Raw genomic sequence first — 22254 nt, 5'->3', positions numbered from 1 at the left:
ACATGGGGTTATAAACAGTCGGACTTAGCAACTGAACACAACACAAGGTCATAGGTGGTCTAGTGTGCTAATCTTGCTGAATCTCTCTGGTCCCTTTAATTTAGCCCCGGGTCCTTTTGTGACTGCTCCTCCCTTGATTAGCAAGTCTTTTGCCCTTTGGGCTTCCCTGGTGGCTCAGACAGTAAAGCATCTGCCTGCAATGCGGGAGACCTGGGTTTGATTCCTGGGTCGGGAAGATCCCCTGAAGAAGGAAATGGCAATCCACTCCAGCACTCTTGCCTGGAAAATCCCATGGACGGAGGAGGCCGATAGGCTACAGTCCGTGGGGTTGCAAAGCCTACTCACCCGGGAGCCCCACAGGGTCCAGCTTGGCATCACTTTCAAAAACAAACCACAGCTGCAAAAGGAAGGAGAGGGGTGGTGTCTGAAAAAAGGAAGAGTTCAGGTCTCCTTCTTCACAGTGAACTTGACAGTGTTTATGTACTGGGCAGAAAGAGGCAACAAAGGAGGGAAAATGGCTGGATCGGAGCTGCGCAGCTGGCGTTGCTGAGAGAGAACTCATTTTGGTAAACAGAAAACAGGAAAAAAAAAAAAAAACAAACCCAAAAAAGAACAAAAGCAGAAGCCCTAAGCTCCTTAAAATCAAAGGAAGCCGGAGAGAAGGAAAATCCAACCTTTCCCCCTTTGTTGGACTGCTTCTGTGCTTGCCCAGCTTCCAAACGGAAGAGCACGGGGTCAGCAACAGAGACATCATTGGTTTAATGGACGGGGGAGCTTACACGTCTGAAGCAAGGTTCTGAAGCGACACCCCACCCTGTGAAGTGCAGGGCAGACAGGACATGGTGGCAGGCTTGGCTGTCGCAGGGAAGGGGAGATGGCCAGTTGTAGGGGAACTGATTTCAGGTGGGCTCATTAGTTACCAGGGAAAACAGCAAAGGGACATGCCGTTCACCACCCCTTTGATAAGCTATCACTAGCTGGGGCCTGGGGCAAGTACCTAGGAGGTGTGTAGCAAGGTCAATCATGTGAGTAGGGTGTAGGTGAAGCAGGTACAGGTCTCGCAGAGCATGCACAGAGAGGTCAACCACCATCCTGAGTGGCCTGACCATACACCCTCACATCCGCTTCCAGCTATCCTACCACCAGTGAGAAAAGCTTGGCTCCACAAAGCATCAAATACCATTTTCTATTATATACCCATTTCTCCTTATTTCAATGGAAAATAAACATCCCCAGAGTCAAAGCAGACAGTCTGGATAGATCTAAATTTCAGCTCCCAGTAAAGCAATTTTTTTCTTTTTGGAGAAATATCTTTTATTAAGACCACATAAAACTGCTCATGTAGGTACATTAAGTGTGAAATTTCTAAATGCACTCACTGCTTTGGAATGAGCAGTTTCTCACATGAAGACTTCCTTTTACAGTACTGTAACATATAAGCTTAATATAAGTTTAAAAAATAAAACAATTTCGTGTAGGTTTTCCTACTGGACATCCAGCCCTTTCGTTTTAACGAGGTTGTGCACAGAATAGTCATTAAATACTCTTCAAGATCATTTAGCCAGGCTGTTCTTGGATAGTGCCAAGTAGGTTTTAGGAAACTTGTTTACCTTCTCACGCTGTCACCTTCGGGTCAAAGGCAGAAGGACAGCTACTAAGCGACCAGGGCCATCTGCCCCAGATAACTCCATTCTGCTGCCCTTTTACGAAAGGGCTACCGCATTTCCACATTGAGGTGGGTCATCTGCCCAAGCAGCTCTCTTGACCGTGTCCTAGGCTCTAAGGATGTCCCGCTGGCCCGCTCTCGGTCGAGGTGTCGCAGAGAGAGGGTCGGTGCTCAGGGGTCTTGGCTCGTACAGCGCTTCCGGGAAAGCTAGCGGGGAGGCCGAGGAAGGCTCGGCAGGGTCTCCATCCACCAAACGCATCCACGCTGTCCCGCCCCCAGTCCCCAATCTGGATATCCCCAGCGCCTCGCGGACGCAAAGCCAAGATCCCACCCTCACCCTCGACTCAAATTAGAGGCGACGATCACAAGCCTCTTAAAACAATCGAGAGGGCACTGAGCCGGGTTCTAAGGCACCTGGCCACCGACCCTAGCGGGGCGGGGTCGGGCGGCCGGAAGATGGCGGTGGCGGCGGGGTCCGCCGGTCACTCTCCGAGCCGCCCTTGACTAGTTCTCGCCGCCGCGCCACCTACCTTGCTAGCGAGGGTTCCAGGCTCGCCGCGCGAGGGGGCAGTGACGAGCACCTGGCGCCACCAATCAGAACCCGGAGTCTCGACCGCGCCCAATCAGGGCCGGGAGGCGGAGACTTGGGGGGGTATAGGGTGCAAGTTGGCAGCGCATGTGGTGGACGCGGAACGCTCGGGATCTGTGCGCCAGCTTCGCCGCTTTTCGCGCGTTCTGTACCCCGGCCCCTGTCGCCGGCCTGAGGAGGCCGAGGAGGCAGGTGGCCGAAAGGGCGGTCGGCCCCGGGCGTTGCGGCCGGAACCGCGGAGAGCCTGCTGCAGTGGTCGCAGGCCCACCGCCGCGGCCGGTGCCTTGACCGACTCTCTTAAAGGAGACTTCTCCTCAGCGGTTGCTGCAGAGGGAGATGAAGGACCTGTTAGACCGTGAGGCGACTTCGGGGTCGGCCAACTAGGAGGACTCGGCGAGAGGGCGCCCGCACCCTCCCGGCCTTGTTCCTTTGGCGCCGTGAGCGAGGTGTCGCTCTCCTCCGGGCGCGCGGCGTGTGCACGCGGCCCCGGCGGGGCGATCGGGCGGCATGTTTCCGCGCAGGCCGCCGACCGGCCTGGCTGCCTGGCTGGTGGGCGCGGCGGCGGCGGCCGGGCGCGCGGGCGCGCGGGGCGGGGGCCTGCTCGCCTTGCTGGCCAATCAGTGCCGCTTCGTGACGGGCCTGCGCGTGCGGCGCGCGCAGCAGATCGCGCAGCTCTACGGCCGCCTGTACTCGGAGAGCTCGCGCCGCGTCCTCCTCGGTCGCCTCTGGCGCCGGCTGCGCGGACGCCCGGGCCATGCATCTGCCTTGATGGCGGCGCTCGCCGGCGTGTTCGTGTGGGACGAGGAGAGGATCCGGGAGGAGGAGTTGCAGAGGTGGGCATGGTGGCGAGGTCGTGCTTCCTCTCTGGGGTGGGGGGAGGGTCGGGGCGGTGGGGCTGGGAGGTGGAAACCTTAAAACCTGGGGCCGGCCTTGGTGATCACTGTCTCCTGTTGACCGGGTGGTACTGGAAGTGACGATGCAAGTAGTTCGATCAGGTTGTAGCAAACCCACGTTTCTACGTTGCTTCTGCGGGTTAACTTGATTTGTTGAATTAGAAATAACTGCAGGTGTAGGCTAGTGGAGAGGGGGACTTTGGGGGAGCGTGCCACTATAGAAATAACGTTTTGGGGACTCCCCAGGTGGTCCAGTGATTAAGAAGAATGCGTTTCTAATGCAGGAGGCTTAGGTTCCATCCCTGGTCAGGGAACTAAAATCTCATATGCCGCAGGGTGCGGCCAATTTTTTTTTTTTTTGACTAATTAAAAAAAATAACGTGGGAATTTGGTATTGAAGACATGTAAGCTATTGCTCATGTCATCTTACATTCTTTCAGGAAGATGCAAAGGCTGCTCAGGTGGCACAGTGGTAAAGGATCCGCCTACCAATGCAGGAGACGTGGGTTCGATCCCTGGTTGGGGAAGATCCCCTGGAGAAGGAAATGGCAACCCACTCCAGTATTCTTGCCTGGAAAATTCCGTGGATAGAGGGGCCTAGGGTCGCAGAGATTAGGACTGCTGAGCAAGCACGCACGCATAGAAGGTCCAAAAACCAAACAGGTTTTAAAATGTACCTGAGGATGTAGATATGCAATTTACAAAGTTACATTGTTCCAAATGGGATTTCGTGAGATATGCCAGAAGAGCTCTTTTGTCATTGTGACTCATGGCAGGATTATGAGACTGGAGATTTTGCCCTCCGGGTACAAACTAGTAGCCCACACATTTTAACCTGGAAGAATTAGGTCAGTTTTTCTTGCTACTTCCACTAGAACTCCGAGAGTTTCATTAGGCTCTGTAATCATGTTGTCATCATCAAAAACTTCTGTGAGAAGTATAGTACCATTAGTGGAATCCGCTCATCTGTGGTTCTAAACTGAGCCCTTACAGTTTTCATGTAATATGAGGAAACCTTGCTTTGGGTCTTGCTTTACAGTGTCGCTGTATTTTTTTTTTTTTTTGACAAAAAAAATGTGTGTCTCTCCACATATTCTGCCCCCGAACTCTGAAACTGATTTCAAGAACCTCCGATAGTCCCCCTACCTCACATAAATTCCAATACAAGTCTGTTCTGGTCATTTCTTCTGTTATTTCACACTTTTGGTTGGGTGAAAGTGGAAATATTTCAGTGAAGTTAATACTGTGATCTCTCTGGAAGCGTAGGACCCAGATGCCAGGCAACATTGTGAGTTGTCGGTAAACGCAAAGTGTATCTTTAGAGCTGGTAATAATTTTCCTAGCAGTAAAAAGGACTGTTTTACAAATGCACTTTAAACTCATAACCATGAACAACCTTACTCAAAAACGTTAAGGTATCAAAGCATGAGAGGTGGTCTGCCTAGTTTCTGTTAGTGTTTTGGGGTATTTTGTTCTCAGGTGTAAGAAATATGGAAAGGTAACTTTTTAGTTGTAAAATTACCAGTCGACTGTTTGAATTTGCATTCTGTTTTTTGATGATGATGGAATACCCATGTTCCACAGTCATGAAGTTTGAGGGGAAAATTCCTAGTTGGATTTGGTTTGGGAAAGAGAAAGACCAGGAAAGGGCCTCTGGGTGCCCTGCTGGGAATAGGAGTTGAGTAGTGTTGAGGCCCGGGTGATAGATTTCATACTTTTTCGTCATGTATTTTTATTGATGATATGTTCTAGAACCTCTGTTCAGTAGGTCTCCCCTTTCCAGGAACTGGAGGGGCAAAATAGGATAAGAAATAGATGTGGTAAACATTTGAGTCCATAGTCAACTACCTGCCGTGGGAGAAAGAAATCAGACAGTTGAAGCACTTGATTCTAATCCAGCTCCTAAAGAGGTATTGTTCTGTATTAACCCACTTGGGGTTAATACAGAAGCTTAGACAAAGGCCAGTAAGAGCACTTAAGGTGCCCTTTTTGACCCTCTCCAGCCTTGTTGTTCCAGCAAAGGCCCTCATTTGACTCTCCATGTCCAGTTCACGCTTGAGTTCATATACTTAAAATTTGATCAAGTCCATTTTGAGGATTTTTAGAAATGTTACCTTGATGGGGGGGCAGGTGATATGCTGTCAGCTGTATGTAGGTTGTACGGTGATTTCAAAGGTCTTTGTTCTCCTAGCTGGTCCTGTTTGTATTTTATTATTAATTAATTAATTCTGGTCGCACTGTGTGCCGCTTGCTGGGTCTTAGTTTCCTGGCTGGGGATCCAATGGCAACGAAAGCAAGGGATCTTAACTACTGGACTACTAGGGAATTGCCAGTATTTTATTAAATAAGGTGTTCCGGGTACAGGTTAGCCTTTTTAGGTTTGGTGGGTTTTATGTATATTTTAAACTTTTATATTGGTGTGTAGCCAATTAACAATGTTGTGGTAGTTTCAGGTGAACAGCAAAGGGACTCAGACATACATGTACACGTATCCATTCTCCCCCCAGACTCCCTTCCCATCCAAGCTTAGGCTTGGTGCTTTATTTTGTTTGCTTTACAGGATGCACTGCTGAGGTTAGAAGATCTTAGATTCTGTTGGCACTGGTTGGATGATTTGGGGTAGCTTCCAGAATGAGCATAGTGCCTGTGCCTCGGGACATGTGCATTTCTTTCATTGTTCGTGGAAGAAGAGCGTGATTGTCCCGTGGCCCCTGAATCACAGCCTTTGGGTCTTCTGTGCCATTCCTGTACCAGCTTGTCCTGGTACACGCTCATTCTCATATGGCTGTTGCCACACAGTGATGGGCCGTAAGGCTCCCTTTTGGAATGTGAACATCTTAAATAGATGTGAACATCATTAATTGAGAATCAGCATGGACATTTGAGGAAAGAAGTAAATTGTACTCATTGATGGTCCAGGTATAGAAATCAGGTATTTTAATGCTTAGTCTAGCTTTCTTACCTGATTGACTTTAATTAAATGACCAGACAAAATAACTTTTAACCACTGTTTTTGGTGCTGACTGGCATTCTGTGAGTGCAGGGCAAATCTTATGGAAAAATACTAATAGTAATTTTTTTAATTATTATTATTTTGGAACATTAAAAAAAATTACAGGAACAAAAAGGAAGTTAAGAAATATGAAAGACTAGCGGAAAGTGTTCCATTAATTTCCCTCCTCTTTTTAAAAAAACTTACAATTCATTGCTCGAAATTTGAATAAATATGTACCAATAAAGTTGCATGAAGAAAATTGGCCATTTTCCTATTTCAGCCTTTAAACTTTTCACTGTGCTATTAATTAGATAAATGATCAACAAAAAGTCCTTTTGACTTAAAGGGACTTTTTTTTCCCCCCCTGTCACTTAACGATGTTTTTACTCTCATACATTCTTAGATAATCAGAACTATGTAAAAACTGAGGGTTTTTTTTTTTTTTTTCTTTTTTTGAGATTGTCTTCATTATTTGATGGTTAACCAGTTGGCTCAGAATTGCAGGGAGCTGTTGATGTCTCATTTTTGGGTATGTCCTATGACAGTTGTTCTTCAAAGTCTTTAACTTTGACAATAATTGGGAATTTGAGGAGGGGATCATTGAAACAAAGCAGTGTTACTTTGTTAAATTACTCATTACAGGAATGGCTTCATTTGACTCTTTGGGGCCTTATATTAAGCTCTGCACTTAGGGTAGGATTCCCCTAGATGAGCCTAATATGATAATACTTTCTGTTTTCATGATTTTATGCCTTCAATTTCCATAGCTTTCCATACAGCCTTTCTTAAATGTTGAGATGACTTTAGTTTTGAAGAAAGGAAAGCATTGACTGTCTTTCTTTGATCCTCTTACTAATCTGGTTGTGCTGCTATTTTGGGTTTAATCTCTTTTGTCCTTCTTTCTCCCTTGTTACTTGTCTCTCAGATAACAAGGTGTAGGCAACCATCCCCTCCAGATAAGATTTGACACAGCAGAATAATGGGATACATAGTGAGAAGTTTTTTTTTTCTTCACACAAATAATAGTGACTGAGCTGATGATGTCTGTCATGTCAGCATTTAGAAATTGAGACCCTTCTGGATTCTTAAACCTGGGACAGTGCTCATTGGCATTTTCATGATGCAGTCTCCTTCTAGCATTCATACTGTGCTGTACAAAGAGTGAGTGTCACGCCTTCACAGGGCATTGCTATCCCCCGAAGGCACTCAGTCTCACCCAGTGACCTTTAATCTTAAGAGGCTGATTAAGCAGTGGGTCAGAAACTCTGTACCACTTTGAGTCTTAGAAGGCCATTAAAAATATTGCCTATAGTCATATAGTTTAATTTTCTTAAAACCATATTACTATATAATTTTGTGAGCCTCTGATGTATTTTTCTCAAGACGTTCCTACCCCTCTTCATTATGTGATAAGGACATTGAAGAGTCCGGCTTAATTTTTTTTGAAGGGTGCTTTACTAGTCCTCAGCAGGCCATGACTGGTCTGCATGATGCCTGCATTGTTGTTCTCACAGCCACAGCTAGCTGTGTCTTTACTTTTGCTTTCTCCTCTGCAAGACCTATTGCCTACTCTAAATTTCCTTCCCTATTTCTCTATGGTTTTTGCAATGGTAGCAGTCAATCCCGTTTTGCAATGTTTAATTCACACTGAAACTTTTGAAAGGTTAAACATTTTTCATCAGAACATCAATATAAATTGACTGGCTAGGGTTATCAGTTGCAAACAGAGAAACTGATACTGGTTAACTTTCTTCAAAAAGGGTGTAATCAGAAAGGTGTTAGGACACACAGAGCATTGAAGGCCAGGGAGACCCCAGGTTGGCTGGGAGGACAGCCACGGCCGCTACAGGAATGCTCTGCTTCGGACAGTGTTGCTGGTTTAGTTTCCCCAGATCTGTTGCATTTTTCCCTCCGGATAGGTGAGGAAATCTGAAAGGTCCTGTGCCTCGGACCTATTTCCTCTACCAGAAGTCTCTGATTAACGTCATTTGATCACTGCTAGGGCGCAAGAGGGGGACTGGGCTGTATCTCACCTATTTGGGGGTTCTCCTCAATAGGAAAAGATTTCAGGTGGTCAAAACACGAATGTCCTCGTACATAAATACTTTCATTGAAGTTCAAAGTTTAAAAATAATAGAATTGGAATAGACCTTCAAGAAATAATGTGCTCAAAAAAAAAAAGAAATAATGTGCTCATGTTACAGGTGGAACTACGGAGCCTTTGAGGTAAAATGACTTGTAATCACAGCTCATGTTGGCAGAGCTGGGACTAGAACCCAGATCTCTGCACTATCGTTTGGATGGCTCTAAACTTTTAATCGGGGGTTACTGGTATGATTTTGAATTTTCGACTTCTAAACTAGTATTAATGTAATCTTTTAGTAAGAATTTGAATTATTGAGGCCTACCCCCATATTTATTTTACTCAGTTTATTCTGTGAACACTTACTGAGCATGTAATGTTTACCAGGTACTTGCTAAGAGCCATTTTAGTAAGGAGGATAGGCATAAAGGTAGATTAATTATAATATAGTGCAGTATGTTTCTGTAGAGGAATAAAAGTAAATGTGTCTGGTTAACCCTTTCTTGGAGTTAACCTTGAACTTTATGGGTTTTTTTTAATTTATATTTTTATTTATTGACTGCACTGTGTCTCGGTTACAGCACATGGGATCTTTAGTTGTGCCATATGAACTCTTATATGTGGGACCTAGTTCCCTGACCAGGGATTGAACCGTGTCCCTTGGCATTGGGAGCACAGAGACTTAGCCGCTGCACCACCAGGCAAATCCCTTTGTGCAGTTTCTGAAGGTTAAAGAGGAATAAGAAAGGGCATTTCAAACAGAACATATCAGTAGGTGGTATCTTCAGTCTTGAACTGTAAAAGTGACAGAGTCAACTAGCAGTCTTGCTTTGCTAACTGCTCTTTAAAGATTAAAGGGAAAATCGTGTTTTGTTTTGTTTTTTTTAAATGGTGCTGGGACAACTGGAGATGCATTTGTAAAATAGTGAATTTACACCCCACACCTCACACTGTACACAAAAATTAAAATGGGTCAGAGACCTAAGTGTAAACTAAAACTTGTAGAAGAAAATATAGGCATAAGTTCTTACGATACTGGGTTAGGCAGTGGTTTCTTAGCTAGAACACCAAAAACATGAGCAGTCAAAGAAAAAATAGATTAATTTGACTTCATCAAAATTGAAAACTTCTGTACAGCAAAAGTTACTGTCAATAAAGTGGGAAGACGGCCCACAGTTTCAGAGAAAATATTTGTAAATATTTAACAGGAGACTTTAGTTCAGAATATATGAAGAACTTTTAAAACTTGACAGTAAAGACAACCCAATTTAAAACAAAGATTTCAATACATCTTTTCTCCAGAGAAGATACACAAATAGCTCATAAGCACATAAAAATATGCTCAACGTCATTAGTCATTATACCCGCTAGGATTGCTGGAATCAAAAAAGTTAGTTTCCCAGGCCCAGTAAGTCCACGCTAGGAATTTACCAAGGAAACTGAAAGCTTTCATCTGTACACAAGTTGTATGCAGATATCTGTAGCAATATTATGCATGATAGCCAAAAAGTAGGAAACCCCTGCATGTCCATTACCTGATGAATGGGTAAACAAAGCGTGATACACCCATATGATGTATCCGTACAGTGGAGTATCATTCAGCCGTAAAAGCAATACACCAGGGCGTGAGTGAATTGTATATACTACTAAGTGAAAAGAGCCAGACCCAAGAGGCCATATTTTGTAAGATTTCATTTATATGAATTGTCCAGTGAGGCAAACTCATGGAGACAGAAGTAGGTTAGTAGTTGTCAGGGGCTATAGAAAGTAACTGCTGTGGGTAAAGATTTCTTTGGGGGTTGGTGACAATGTTCTGGAATTGGTGGTGATGGTTGTACAACCTTGGGACTATACTAAAAAGCACTGATTTGTATATAGTAAAAGTATAAATTTTTATAGCAAGTGAATTATCTCTCTTTAAAATAAAGGAGGAAAAATACGTGAGTACTCTTAAAATATGATAGGAAGACAACCGAATTAAAAAATGGGCAAACGATATCAAATGACATTTCATAGGCATAAAATATGAGGGCTAATTATATGGCTAGTATTAAGCACTTTACATGTAAATTTAATTTTTATAATCAACCTTTGAAGTAGGTACTATTATCATCCCCAATTTACAGGTTAAGAAATAGGGATTGTTAAGTAATTTAATATTCTCATTGATGAATGTTAGACTGGGATTCAGACTCAGGAACTCATATTTTTATTCCCTACACTTTATACCGTTTTAAACCCACTCCGCTCTGTGTAAGTCTTTGTGTGGCCAGTTCATTTTTCAGGGCTGACTCCAACCACCCCACCATGCCTGTTGTTTTTCTCCTCTCCAGATCCATTGATGAGATGAAACGGTTGGAGGAAATGTCAGGTATGTTTCGGAGCTCTGGAGTTGAGCGCCACCCCCCAGAACCAAAATCCCAGACAGAAGGGGTTGAAGATTCAGGAGGCACCGAGCAGCCATGGGAGATGGTGATGGATAAGAAACACTTCAAGCTGTGGCGGCGTCCCATTTCAGGCACCCCCCTTTACCAGTACCGAGGTGAGTCCCACCTGGCTGCTGGGGGTGTGTTTCGCCCCGGCAGGTACATGGCACTCTGTTCTCTTATACTCTCCATTCTGGTTTTGTTCCGGGAACACTGCCCTGCTCTGCTGTTGTTTTTCCTCTCCCTGATAATAAGGGATCATGGCGTCCGGTCCCATCACTTCATGGCAAATAGATGGGGAAACAGTGGACACAGTGGCTGACTTTATTTTTCTGGGCTCCAAAATCACTGCAGATGGTGACTGCAGCCATGAATTTAAAAGACGCTTGCTCCTTGAAAGGAAAGTTATGACCAACCTAGACAGCATGTTAAAAAGCAGAGACATTACTTTGCCAACAAAGGTCCGTCTAGTCAAGGCTATGGTTTTTCCAGTGGTCATATATGGATGTGAGGGTTGGACTATAAAGAAGGCTGAGCCCCAAAGAATTGATGCTTTTGAACTGTGGTGTTGGAGAAGACTCTTGAGAGTCCCTTGGACTGCAAGGAGATCCAGCCAGTCCATCCTAAAGGAGATCAGTCCTGGGTGTTCATTGGAGGGACTGACGTTGAAGCTGAGACTCCAATAATTTGGCCACCTGATGCGAAGAGCTGACTCACTGGAAAAGACCCTGATGCTGGGAAAGATTGAGGGCAGGAGGACAAGGGGACGACAGAGGATGAGATGGTTGGATGGCATCACCGACTCGATGGGCATGGGTTCGGGTGGACTCTGGGAGTTGGTGATGGACAGGGAGGCCTGGCGTGCTGCGGTTCATGGGGTTGCAAAGAGTCAGACACAGCTGAGCAACTGAACTGATGACAAGAGTCTCGTTGTCTTTGTTACTCTGCTATAGGTTGTCTCTGTTACTCTGCTATAGGTTGTCTCTGTCATACTTTGCTGCCCCAGTGTGACTTCTGTTTCTGAATCTGCCTTTAAGATCTGTACGTCAGTACTCTGCAGTTCAAATGCAGTTAAGTGATAGGAATAGAGTGGGAGATGAGTGTGGCAAACATCGCTTATCCTTTGTTCTAGTGTTTGGAACCTACACGGACGTGACACCGCGGCAGTTCTTCAATGTTCAGGTGAGTACGTTTCTCCTCCCAGATCAGGAGCTGCTAAGCCTAGAAGTCCTCTTGCCATCATCCACATGAGTGATTTCTCTGACTTACAAGATGTTGGCTTCAGTCCATCCATCTCTCTGCCCCTCATTTCACGTCAGCTAGCCTCTGGGTGAGCCTTTGACTGACAGTTTGCCTTCTGGGGATGAGGCCAGTTCTGCTCTTTTTAAGACTTTTGGGAAGAGCAAATAGAGGAAGGATTTGAGTGCTTTAATATATTTTATAAGACTTCATAGTTTTTTCCCCCTAAACAATTTGAGGGTAAGTTACATGCCCTTTGTTCCAAAACCCTTCAGTGTGTATTTCCTAAAAAACTGGACATATTCTCCTAACTAGCCATGGTACCAGTATCAAAGTCAGCAAATGTAACTGATGCAACTCTGATAGAATCTTTGCATTCCAGTTTTGCCTGTTTGTTGGCTTCGCGATGTCCTTCCTCTGCAGTATACAGATGCAGTCAGGACTTCGCTATCTGGAACTTGTCCACAGTAAAGGTGTTATAAAGATAAGAGTATGTGTTCAGAGACTGCTCCTCCTTGCGGGGAAATACAGAAAAGGGGAGCTGGGATCACCTAGAGTTCTACAGAAATTGTTTTTTCCTTCCTGGAGTTCTCATGGTTTACTGGACTTTGAGTAACTAGTTTGGTGATTATAACACCCACTGCTAACACACAAGTGCACGCTTTCCTCTAAGCACTGAATTCTGTCAATCTATTGAATTTTTGTTGATTTGAATGTGTATGATATGTGTCTTTCTTTGAGATTCCTTAGTTCTTAATGATGTTAGAAATTTTTAAAATAAAGCAACTTGTGTGAGGTGTCTGCCCGTACTTTTGGACGTTTTGTCTGTTTAAAACCTTTTGGAATTATTTCACCCTTACAAATTTCTATCACTGTCTACTGTATTTTCTCTAGACATGTCTATGACAATATTTTTTCTTACACTTGTGGGTTTTTTTTTTTTTAAGATTCACTTTCACAGTAATGGGATTGGCCTACAGGAAGGGATTTTATTAAAGGACTCATCTGTAGTAACACAGCTGTGTCTTTGACACTTGGGCACTGTCCTTAGGTCAGATCACTGTTTCAGAAGGCTCTTGGGTAAGAGGCCCACTCCTCTGGAGAAGTCTTCTGTAGCTTTGTTCTGGATTTCTTGGGTCTTCATGGTCTTTGCTCTTTCTATAGCTGGATACAGAATATAGGAAAAAGTGGGACGCCCTGGTGATCAAGCTGGAAGTGATCGAGAGGGATGTGGTCAGTGGCTCTGAGGTTCTTCACTGGGTGACCCATTTTCCCGTGAGTATTGTACCTCTGGTTTTGCTTTGATCACGTCCACATGAGACAGAGCCCTGATCCTCCCACCCTTGCTCTTCTTTAGTACCCGATGTACTCACGGGATTATGTGTACGTTCGGCGGTACAGCGTGGATGAGGAAAACAACGTGATGGTGTTGGTGTCACGGTACGCATGCTGAGCAGCTTGGCCTTCATTCACACGTGTCTGGTGGGAGTCTGCTTGTCTTGTGAGTGAAGCCAGGGCGCCGTGCGTCCCAGCGAGAATGTGACTATTTCAGAGGGTTGAAGGGATGCAAACCTTTCATCAGAATAATCCTTCAGTTCCTTAATGGTGATAATTAAAGAGACACCGAGTTAACTCACTCTGTTTTTAGAAGTTAGTGTATATTCATTCATGACTTTTCTGATGTAGTCATTTAAAAGTTAAGAGGCTGCCTTTACTCCGTAACTCCAGCTCCGGTGGTCCTGTGTGTAGACAGTCCTCAGTTTCTTTTGCTTCTTTCCTTGCCAGTGCTGTGGAGCACCCGAGTGTGCCAGAGTCTCCGGAATTCGTCAGGGTCCGATCATATGAGTCCCAAATGGTTATCCGTCCACACAAGTCATTTGATGAGGTGAGTTGTATGTCATCCGAGATGTGATGGGTTAGTGGTTTATGAATTTTCTCAAGGTATGCCTTTTGTCTGAACTAGGGAGGGCATTCTGGTTCTCCAGTTTGGCTTGCATCGAATCCACTGGAGCCTGCTTAAATAGTGCTGGGCTGTGGCCTGAGAATTTGCATGTCTTAAGCTCCCAGGGGAGGCTGGTGCTACTGGCCTGCGACCCACACTTCAGGACCCCACCTAAAGTGGTGTACCTGGAAGACCCTTGAGACAAAGCAGTGATGACCCCTTGGCTCCTGTTACCTGAGGGGCAGTGATGGGAAGACGGCGGCCCTGACTCATACAGGCTTGTTGGCAGCATTTTTAGGAGCCAGAGCGAGCTACTGTTCCCATCAGAATTTCCCCACAGTGGGCAGAACACGTAACACATTTAAGGACTCCTGTTTCCTTATCAGTGCTGTCTGCTTCCTTGAACATTTTATGACCTTTCTTTGCAAAGAATATTTTCTTCAACTTAGTGTGGTGTTTTAGTTTTGATATTTTAGCCAAACCTCTGTTGAGCGTACATACTGATTGCGGTGGTTGCTGTTTTTAGCCCTGTTCACTTTGAAATCACTGTTTCTCCCCGTCACCTGTGTTTTAGAGCTGTGTGACTGTTCTGTTAGCCGAGCTTTTGTTTTTGCAAGTTGTTTTATTTACACCACCTACATAATGGGACTCTTCTAAGCATGACAGAAACCGGGGTTTGCCTCAGTGGTGGTTTTGGGGGAGCTGTTATGTTGACGTTTGTACCGTTTTAGCGCGATGGTTTTTTTTTTTGCACGTGGGATCTTCACCACCAGGGATCGAACCCCTGCAGTGGAAGCTCAGAGTCTTAACCAGTGGACCACTGGTGAAGTCCCAGAGAGTGTTCTTCAAACCATGAGTTGCTACCCGCTAGTGGAAGACAGGCTTAATTAGTGCTAGAAAAGGAATAAATAGAAACTGAATGTAAGCATATTTTATGAAACTTTTGTTTGATTACATATGTACAAGTATATGTGAGAGAGAGGCTGAGAAAGAAAGAACTTGGTTGGCAATGTAGAAAGTATTGTTTCCAGTGTGTTGTAAGTTAGTACAGTTAAACATGTTTCAAAGTCCTCGCATTAGAAGCAAGAATGTTGGGATCGCCTGGGCAGGCTGGGCCTGTGGGAGTTGGAATTATGCCTCCTGCTTTGCTTTGATGTTGCTTCTGAAGTCTGAACCTTGTCCGCGTATTTCCTCTTTGGGGGGAAAAGTGGCTCGAGTCCCAGCGTTACTGCCTTTGGAGACCCTGACCGTGAGATAGCTAAGGCAGAGTTGGGCCACCAGCAGAGCGTGTTGTACCAGGAAGTAGCTTCTTTCAGCTGAGGTGGGGGACAGTATGAATTGTAAGAATTGCAGCACATTGTGGCAAGCTCTTAGGAGAAAGGTAAGACTGGAGTTGGTTCTTGTAAAAAAGCAGCCTCTAGGTAGAGGAAAACAGGAAGGACCTGGAGGTAGAAGACATGATTCCGTGATTCAGCCGCAGACGAAGGAGGGAACGTGGGTGTTGAGAGACTCAGTGCTTAGAAAGGAAGGCGGAGTCTGGGGAGGAGTGGTGATTACCTTGACCGTGTACAGAAGATGCCTGAAAGCCAGGCAGCTGAGTTTGGATTTGCCAGATGGAAGGTAGATCCTGAGCCAGGGTGTGGTATTCTGTTCTATTGTGGCTGTGCTGCCAGATTACAGGACCTCAGTTCCCTGACCCGGGTTGAACCCAGGCCACGACAGTGAAAGCCTGGAATGCTCGCTGCCAGGCCATCGTGGAACTCCCCAGTTTCCCTTTTTATTATGGAAAATTTGAGATGTAGACGAAAGATGGAGAAGTAGAGAAAGTAACAGGCGTGGACTCTGTCCTCCCTTGACTCCGGCAGTGACCGCCCTCTTGGCCAGGCTTGTTTTATCTGCACTCTTTCTGGTCACTTTCCCACAACCCTGATTTTTTTGAAGCAGATTCTGGTTTTGCTATAGAAGAACCGAAGAATTCCTCTATACATATTTCAGTGTTTATCTCAAAAAGAAGAGAGATTTTTTGAAAACATAATATCGTATTCCCTAATATCTAATATCTGTAGTGTTTAAGCTTTCCTGATCATCCATGAATTTTTTTGTATTTATTTGATTCCTGATTTCAGGTGAGATCCAGATATTGAAATGTGTTCACACTGTAGCTTTGCATCTATATCTTGAGTTCTGCCTCCTTTTTTCCCCCTTGGAATTGTATTTATTGAAGAAGCAGTTTCTTTGTTCTAGATTTTGCTGATTATGTTATCACAGTGTCATCTAACGTGTTTTTCTGTCCCCTGTGTTCCCTATATGTGGGTACTTAGAGGCTTGAACAGATTTAGGTTATTTGCTTGGAGCAAGACTGCTTTATTAAGAGGTATATAATGTCTGATACTGCCTTTTTATACGGTTCATGGGGTGCTCACGGCAAGTGCACTGGCGTGTCCTGCCGTTCCCTCCTCCAGTGGATCACATTTTGTCGGAACTCTCCACTATGAACAAATGGTCTTGCGTGGCCCTGCGTGGCATGGTTCATAGCTTCAAGGAGTTATCAAGCCCCTTCGCCACGACAAGGCTCTGATCCCTTTCTTTGTGAATTTGGAGGTGATTGATGAATATTACTCAGCTCAACTATTTTATTAGGAGTTACAAAATACTATTTGTATGAACTCTTCATTCTTTCTTCTCTTATTTCCATTTATTAGATGACATACTTGAAAGTTGCTTAGTCATGTCCAACTCTTTGCAACCGCGTGGCCTATGCAGTCCATGGAATTCTCCAGGCCAAAAGACTGGAATGGGTAGCCGTTCCCTTCTCCAGGGGATCTTCCCAACCCAGGAATTGAACCCAGTCTCCCACATTGCAGTGGATTCTTTCCCAGCTGAGCCACTGGGGAAGCCAGTACTTGAAAGTTTATACATGGACTGTTTTATTTCCTATAGTTCACAGAGGAAAGGGAAATAAGAAAGATGCTGATTTGTTTCCTTCATTTACTAGTTTTTAAAATGTTGAATTAGTTCTTTCAACAAACAATCCTCCAAAGGTTAAAGTTTTTATTTTTTAAAGAAATGATGGGACTTACCTGGTGGTAAGTCTCATTGGAAGACTCATACTTCCAGTACAGGAGGCCTGGATTCAGTCCCGCATGCTGTGTGGTACGGCCAAAAGAAAAAAGACATGCTATTAGAAACTCAAAAATTTAAGCATATTTGGTTTGTTTTGCAATCACTTTTATCTAGGATCCTCTTATTGACCAGAGTCCTTTTGACTTAACCTCAGAAACTCTCCTGTCTTCTGGTGCTACGTTTCAGGTTCACCTTCTATAATTTTAGGTGTGAATCTGAAAATGAGCATTTCTTCTAGGAGCCTTAATACCACCCTTTGGCATCTAGAAGTTCTCATATTTCTGGGCCTGTTCACTCTTAAGAGTAATTTAGCTTACATCCCTGTTCTTTCTACCCATTTAATTTCTTCTTCCTGACGGCAATTGTTTTTAGTTTTGAGTTTTTTCAGTATAGGCAGTAGTCTATGAGAACCCAGGACTTCGACTTCTCAGTCCAAGTGTTTAATGGGAAGGGTCATTTCAAGTTTTCTATACGTGTTAGCTCATGCAGCCTCCTGGCGAGCCTTTGTGGTGTCACTGTTCCCGCTGTGCAGGCTTCACCTCTCCTTTACTTCGTGGTATTCAGGCTATATCTCTGTTACAGCACCTGTCTGTCCTGCTAATTGGAAGCTCCTGAGGGCAAGGACTGGCATGTTCTTATTTCCCGTATAGTGCCTAGCACAGTCCCCAGACACATAGCAGATGTTCAGAGAACTGTTAAGTAGATGAATAAAGGACTCAACATTTCACCCAGGGAGTGAAGAAGGTGGGCTTTGGTGGAAAGGTGTGAGAGTCACAGTGCTGCTGTCTACAGCTGTGGCCAGTCTGCTTTGAAAAGTGCAGACTTGGGGCCTCTGTGGCAGTCCATTGGTTAAGATTTTGCCTTCCAGTGTAGGGGGTTTGGGTTTAATCCCTGATTGTAGAGCTAAGATCCTGTAGCCAAAAACCCAGAACATAAAATAGAAACAATAACAAATTCAATAAGAAGTTTTTAAAAGTGGTTCTCTCTTACCCTTTGGGTGAAGCATATTTGCTTCAGACCTCTCCGAGGATCGGGATCCCTGTAAATCTCTTTAATCTTTGTCTTCAGTGTACCAGTGAGAGGGCTGAGTCAGCGAGAGTGGGTGCCTGGGCCTGTGGTCAGGATTCTGGGTTCATCTTGGCTCTGGTTGAATATGTGGGTGAGCTCGAGCAAAGCCCTTCACCTTTTTGTGCTCAGTTTCTTCATCTGTAAAATGGGGATTAGCAGCGTCTGCATTATAGGATTGTTGTGAGGAGCTGAAGCAGTTCCTGACACATAGTTGTAAGTGCCCTGTAAATGTTTGATGCTAGTGTTAATAGTGATAGTAGTAAGAGTTAATATCATTTCAATAACGATTAAAATATTTAAACATGGTGGGGTATGTGTTGAGGTCCACTCCCACATTCTAAGATTGACTAGAAAGACGCATAGGACCCAGCTGACAATCTACTCACAGCTAAGATTTATCACAGTGATGGGAGGATGCACAGCTGGATCAAAAGGGGGAGATGCAGGCGGGGTCTGGAGGAATCCCTGCAGGCTCCCCACACTCCCTGTCCCGTGAGGGCTCTTGGAACACATCCTGTCCCAGCCACAGAAAAGCAGCAACACGTGTGATGATTCTGCCTGGAGAAGCCCAGTGTCTGTACTGGGGGCTGGTCACACAGGCACCCTCTGCCTAGCACGTCCTACAACCCCAGACCCCAGGGGGAGAGCGGGGGCTCAGCAGGAAGCACATTGTTCGCACAGAGGAGGCGCAGGGAGCCCTGGAGGACTTAACTATTGACAGAGGTCAGGCAGGCACAAAGTTCCTGGACATCACTGGGCCAGCCTCACTAGGTAGTAACCTCTCAGGTCTTCAGCGTTAACTCTTTTCTGCTCAGGGTAAAAAAAAAATGCCGCTCTCCACCCCAGAGTCCGATCTTGGTTATTCTGTGGCACTGGGTACGGAGGCTGTGAGGGGTGATTTGGGTACCTTCATCTTTGCTGTTTTTCTTTTCCAGAACGGCTTTGACTACTTGCTGACATATAGTGACAACCCCCAGACCGTGTTTCCTCGCTACTGCGTTAGTTGGATGGTTTCCAGTGGTGAGTGGGTGCTTGTGCACGGGGCCGGGTACTTGGGCTGAACGTTTTATTTTTCTCTAGCTTCTCAGTGGCTTCAGGGAGGTTAACACTTGTTTCACGGGAGGCCTTCCGAGTTCATTATTGAATACTGTCTGGAAGGTAGTGAAGCCTCCGGCTGCAGTTGGGAGGGATGAGCATTGTGGTCCCAAAACGAAGCCTATGCCCAGAGGTGAATCGAAGAACGTTTGCTTAATACACACTGTGTACATTAATGCATTTACAGATTTTCTTCTTAGATCGTGTCGGAAGCCTTAAAACATGTGGTTATAGGACAGTCCACTGGAGAAAGGGGCCACCACCCTTCTTAAGAAAGGCAGCAGCACATCACTGCTGTGATTGACTGCATTTTTCCTGGCCAGTCTCTTCCCTTAGAAACAGCTTCATGAGATTTTCTCTCTTGTTCTCTGTAAGCGGTGTCTTACCCTTCAGGGGGTATGGAGAGGAGGTTAGGTGTTTCTACTGTTAGACATTTTTCAGCAAAATTGGCTGTGCCACTGATAAGTGATATTTGAATCACATAAAAGAGAGCCTTTGGGGACTTAGGTGGTTTGATCAATGCCCCTTTTCAAAGGATCCCGGAGGTCCTGGGTGGTTTTCACTCCCTATAAGTCTGTTGTCTGTCCGTGAGGCTGTGATCTCTATAAGGAGGCATTGACTTCCTGCCTGGAAAGAAACAGGCCCTGCTAATTTTGAGCCTGGTGGCTCAGCGGTAGAGAATCCACCTGCCGATGCAGGAGACTCAGGTTTGATCCCTGGGTCTGGAAGATTGCCTAGAGAAGGAAATGGGGAAACGGTAACTCACCCCAATGTTCTTGCATGGAAATCCCATGGACAGACTTACAGTCCATGAGGTCGCAAAGAGTCGGACACGACTGAGTAAGTAAAACAGTGAAAACATGTTGAGCCTGCTGGCTGGTGTGCCCGCCCACCCAGACTGCCCTCTCTCCCAACAGGCATGCCAGATTTCCTGGAGAAGCTGCACACGGCCACTCTGAAAGCCAAGAACATGGAGATCAAAGTGAAGGACTATATCTCATCTAAGCCTTTGGAAGTGGGGAGTGAGGCCAAAGCCGCCACCCCATCTTCTGAGCGCAAGAGCGAGGGCAGCTGTGGGCCTGCCCGCATCGAGTACGCTTGACAGGCCCTGGGGGAAGCGGGGCCAGGCGGGTTCCAGCCCTGTCTCGGCGTCGCCACGCCCTCTGCTGCGGAACACCACTGCAGGCTGATTCGGTACTGCTCTCAGAGCCCTGCTGCTCAGTGTTGGAACAGGAGGAGGAGGCATTCGAAGACCCTGGGCACGTTCTCAGGCCAAGCGTTTTGAAACTGGTGTTTCCTGGAGCTCCTCTGGAGCCAGCCTCGCCTCAGGCCAGAGGGGACAGCATCCTTTGCTTTCTCTGCCCACATTCCGTTCTCAGCCTCGGTTCTGCAGCACTTTGGGTGGGTTTCCTTCGGTTCTGAAGGTCCAGCTGGACCATGTGGACGGTTGAGTCTCCAATGAGGGGTCATGGCCGGGGGCAATCTTGGTCACAGTCCTGGTGTTGAGGGGGTGTGAACTGTTGCTTGGCAGCGTAAGTGCCTTGTCCTCACCTTCCCGTCTCTAGGGACATAGTTTGTATCAAGAAATGTCAGTCTCCGCCTCCCGTTTCCTTTCCCCACGCAAAGCCGTTTCCCTGAGTCAGCCAGTTCTTTGGTATTCATGTGCTGTGTCCATCTGGGCCACTGCGTCCCCGTAGCCCATTTACCAAGAACCGGGAAACTAACGCTGTCAGACAGTAACTCTATCATCAGTGTTTTTGATAGCATCAGTGGAGATGCTCAAAACATTAACCAGTTTAGTTTTGTGTGTTGTGTTTTTTTTAACTTTTGTGTTAAAAATGGGGGGTGGAATTAGGGAATGGAATAGGATTTTTGTTCCATAGTCTGGACTGTATAGATAGCACCGTTTTGATTCAGGCATTATTATCACACTTTGGGTTTGATTTGATGCCCGCAAATTGGCCATCTTGGAAGGCTGAAGGCAGAGGGGTAGGGGTCGGGCACCTCCCTGGAAGCTCTCAGAGCTGCAGACAAGCTTTGTGAGCAGGCAGGTGCAGTCGGTCCCAAATGCTCATATAAGGGGGAGGTGACTCATGTGACCCTGTGAAAAACTTCGTCGTCTTCTGAGCTAAAATTAAGGCAAACCACACTGTTTGGATAAAGTCACAGTCAGATGGGATCAGCCTGGCCTGGCTAATGGAGCTTATGGTCATGCTGCACTCTGACTGGGAGCATCGGGACAGGCTTCAGGGCTTCAGATCCTCCTCCTCCCCCTTATTTCTTAGAATATGAATGACGAGATTTTCCCCACCCCCACTTGTTATCCTTTTGTGTTGCTGAAAGAGGAGCAAAAGCTGAGATTGAGCCCCTTAACCTTTTTACGGCCTAAGTTTTGTGCCAAAGAAATGCCTGCCCCACTCTTTGACGTCTTGCAGTCTCTGCGTCGTTGGCAGACCAGAGGGGTGCCTCAGACAGTCCCGCTTCTCTTCATCGGTTGTGTCTCCCTCCACTTCCCCAGGGATGAGTCCCTGGGTTGCGTTGGAGCTGAGCGCCTGTGACTTGGGATGGGTGGTGTGGGCGAGTGCCGTGAGTACACTCGAGCAGAGGAGCTGTGCGTTGCTCGTGTGCTTTTTGGCAGTTTGACTCTGCACTTGGTGTTGGTCTGTATAGTTACTTACGTCATTGTAATGATTTCACTCCTGACCGTGACGTTTTTACCAAATGCGTGAATAAATACATAAGGATTGGTATGAAGGAATGTGTCTTTGGACGTACGTTGTCAAGGAAGTCTTGCATACTGGGATTATTACTTCTTCCTGATCAAAAAGCATATTCCCGCCAGCAGAGTTGGCACATGAAAGCAGCGAGGTTTGGTCTTCCCTGGCGGTGACTGAAACACCACCCACCACCTTGCCTACAGACTATAAGGCCTTTCCAGGGAACCAGATTGGCGATTGAAAACAAACCACCATTTCCACTTCCTTGTCTGGATGCACTGGTAACCCACACCCTTTGCTTTAAAAGGATGGACTTGGTGGGAGCAGCATTAGAAGAGCGGCAGGGCCTCTGGCCTGGGTCTGGAGCTGGAGAGTGGGGTGAGCCCCAAAACCCAGGGTGTGGCGGGAAGTGAGGTCA

The 22254-nt window shown here is 45.9% G+C and overlaps 1 protein-coding gene and 1 long non-coding RNA gene across 2 annotated transcripts in view; one reads left to right on the top strand and one right to left on the bottom strand.

Moving 5' to 3' along the window:
• The window catches only part of LOC104980799, a 6772-nt gene extending 4562 nt beyond the window's left edge, over positions 1–2210 (bottom strand). Inside the window, exons 1-2 of the long non-coding RNA XR_824304.1 lie at positions 1611–2210; positions 346–397 (exon numbers count right to left, since the gene is read on the bottom strand). This is a non-coding gene — a long non-coding RNA (uncharacterized LOC104980799). The remainder of the gene's footprint in view (positions 1–345; positions 398–1610) is intronic.
• Positions 2211–2323: 113 nt separating this feature from the next.
• Positions 2324–21873, top strand: STARD7 (StAR-related lipid transfer (START) domain containing 7). The gene is made up of 8 exons (XM_010829582.1): positions 2324–3088; positions 10560–10768; positions 11785–11834; positions 13056–13166; positions 13249–13331; positions 13677–13776; positions 18960–19044; positions 20037–21873. The coding sequence occupies exons 1-8, from the start codon at positions 2763–2765 to the stop codon at positions 20219–20221; spliced, it is 1149 nt and encodes a 382-aa protein (XP_010827884.1). The 5' UTR covers positions 2324–2762; the 3' UTR covers positions 20222–21873.
• Positions 21874–22254: the final 381 nt, after the last annotated feature.

The sequence above is a fragment of the Bison bison genome, unplaced genomic scaffold, assembly GCF_000754665.1.
Source record: "Bison bison bison isolate TAMUID 2011002044 unplaced genomic scaffold, Bison_UMD1.0 scf7180017864508, whole genome shotgun sequence".
Taxonomy (NCBI): Eukaryota; Metazoa; Chordata; class Mammalia; order Artiodactyla; family Bovidae; genus Bison; species Bison bison.
This window is presented reverse-complemented; position numbering and strand designations above follow the sequence as displayed.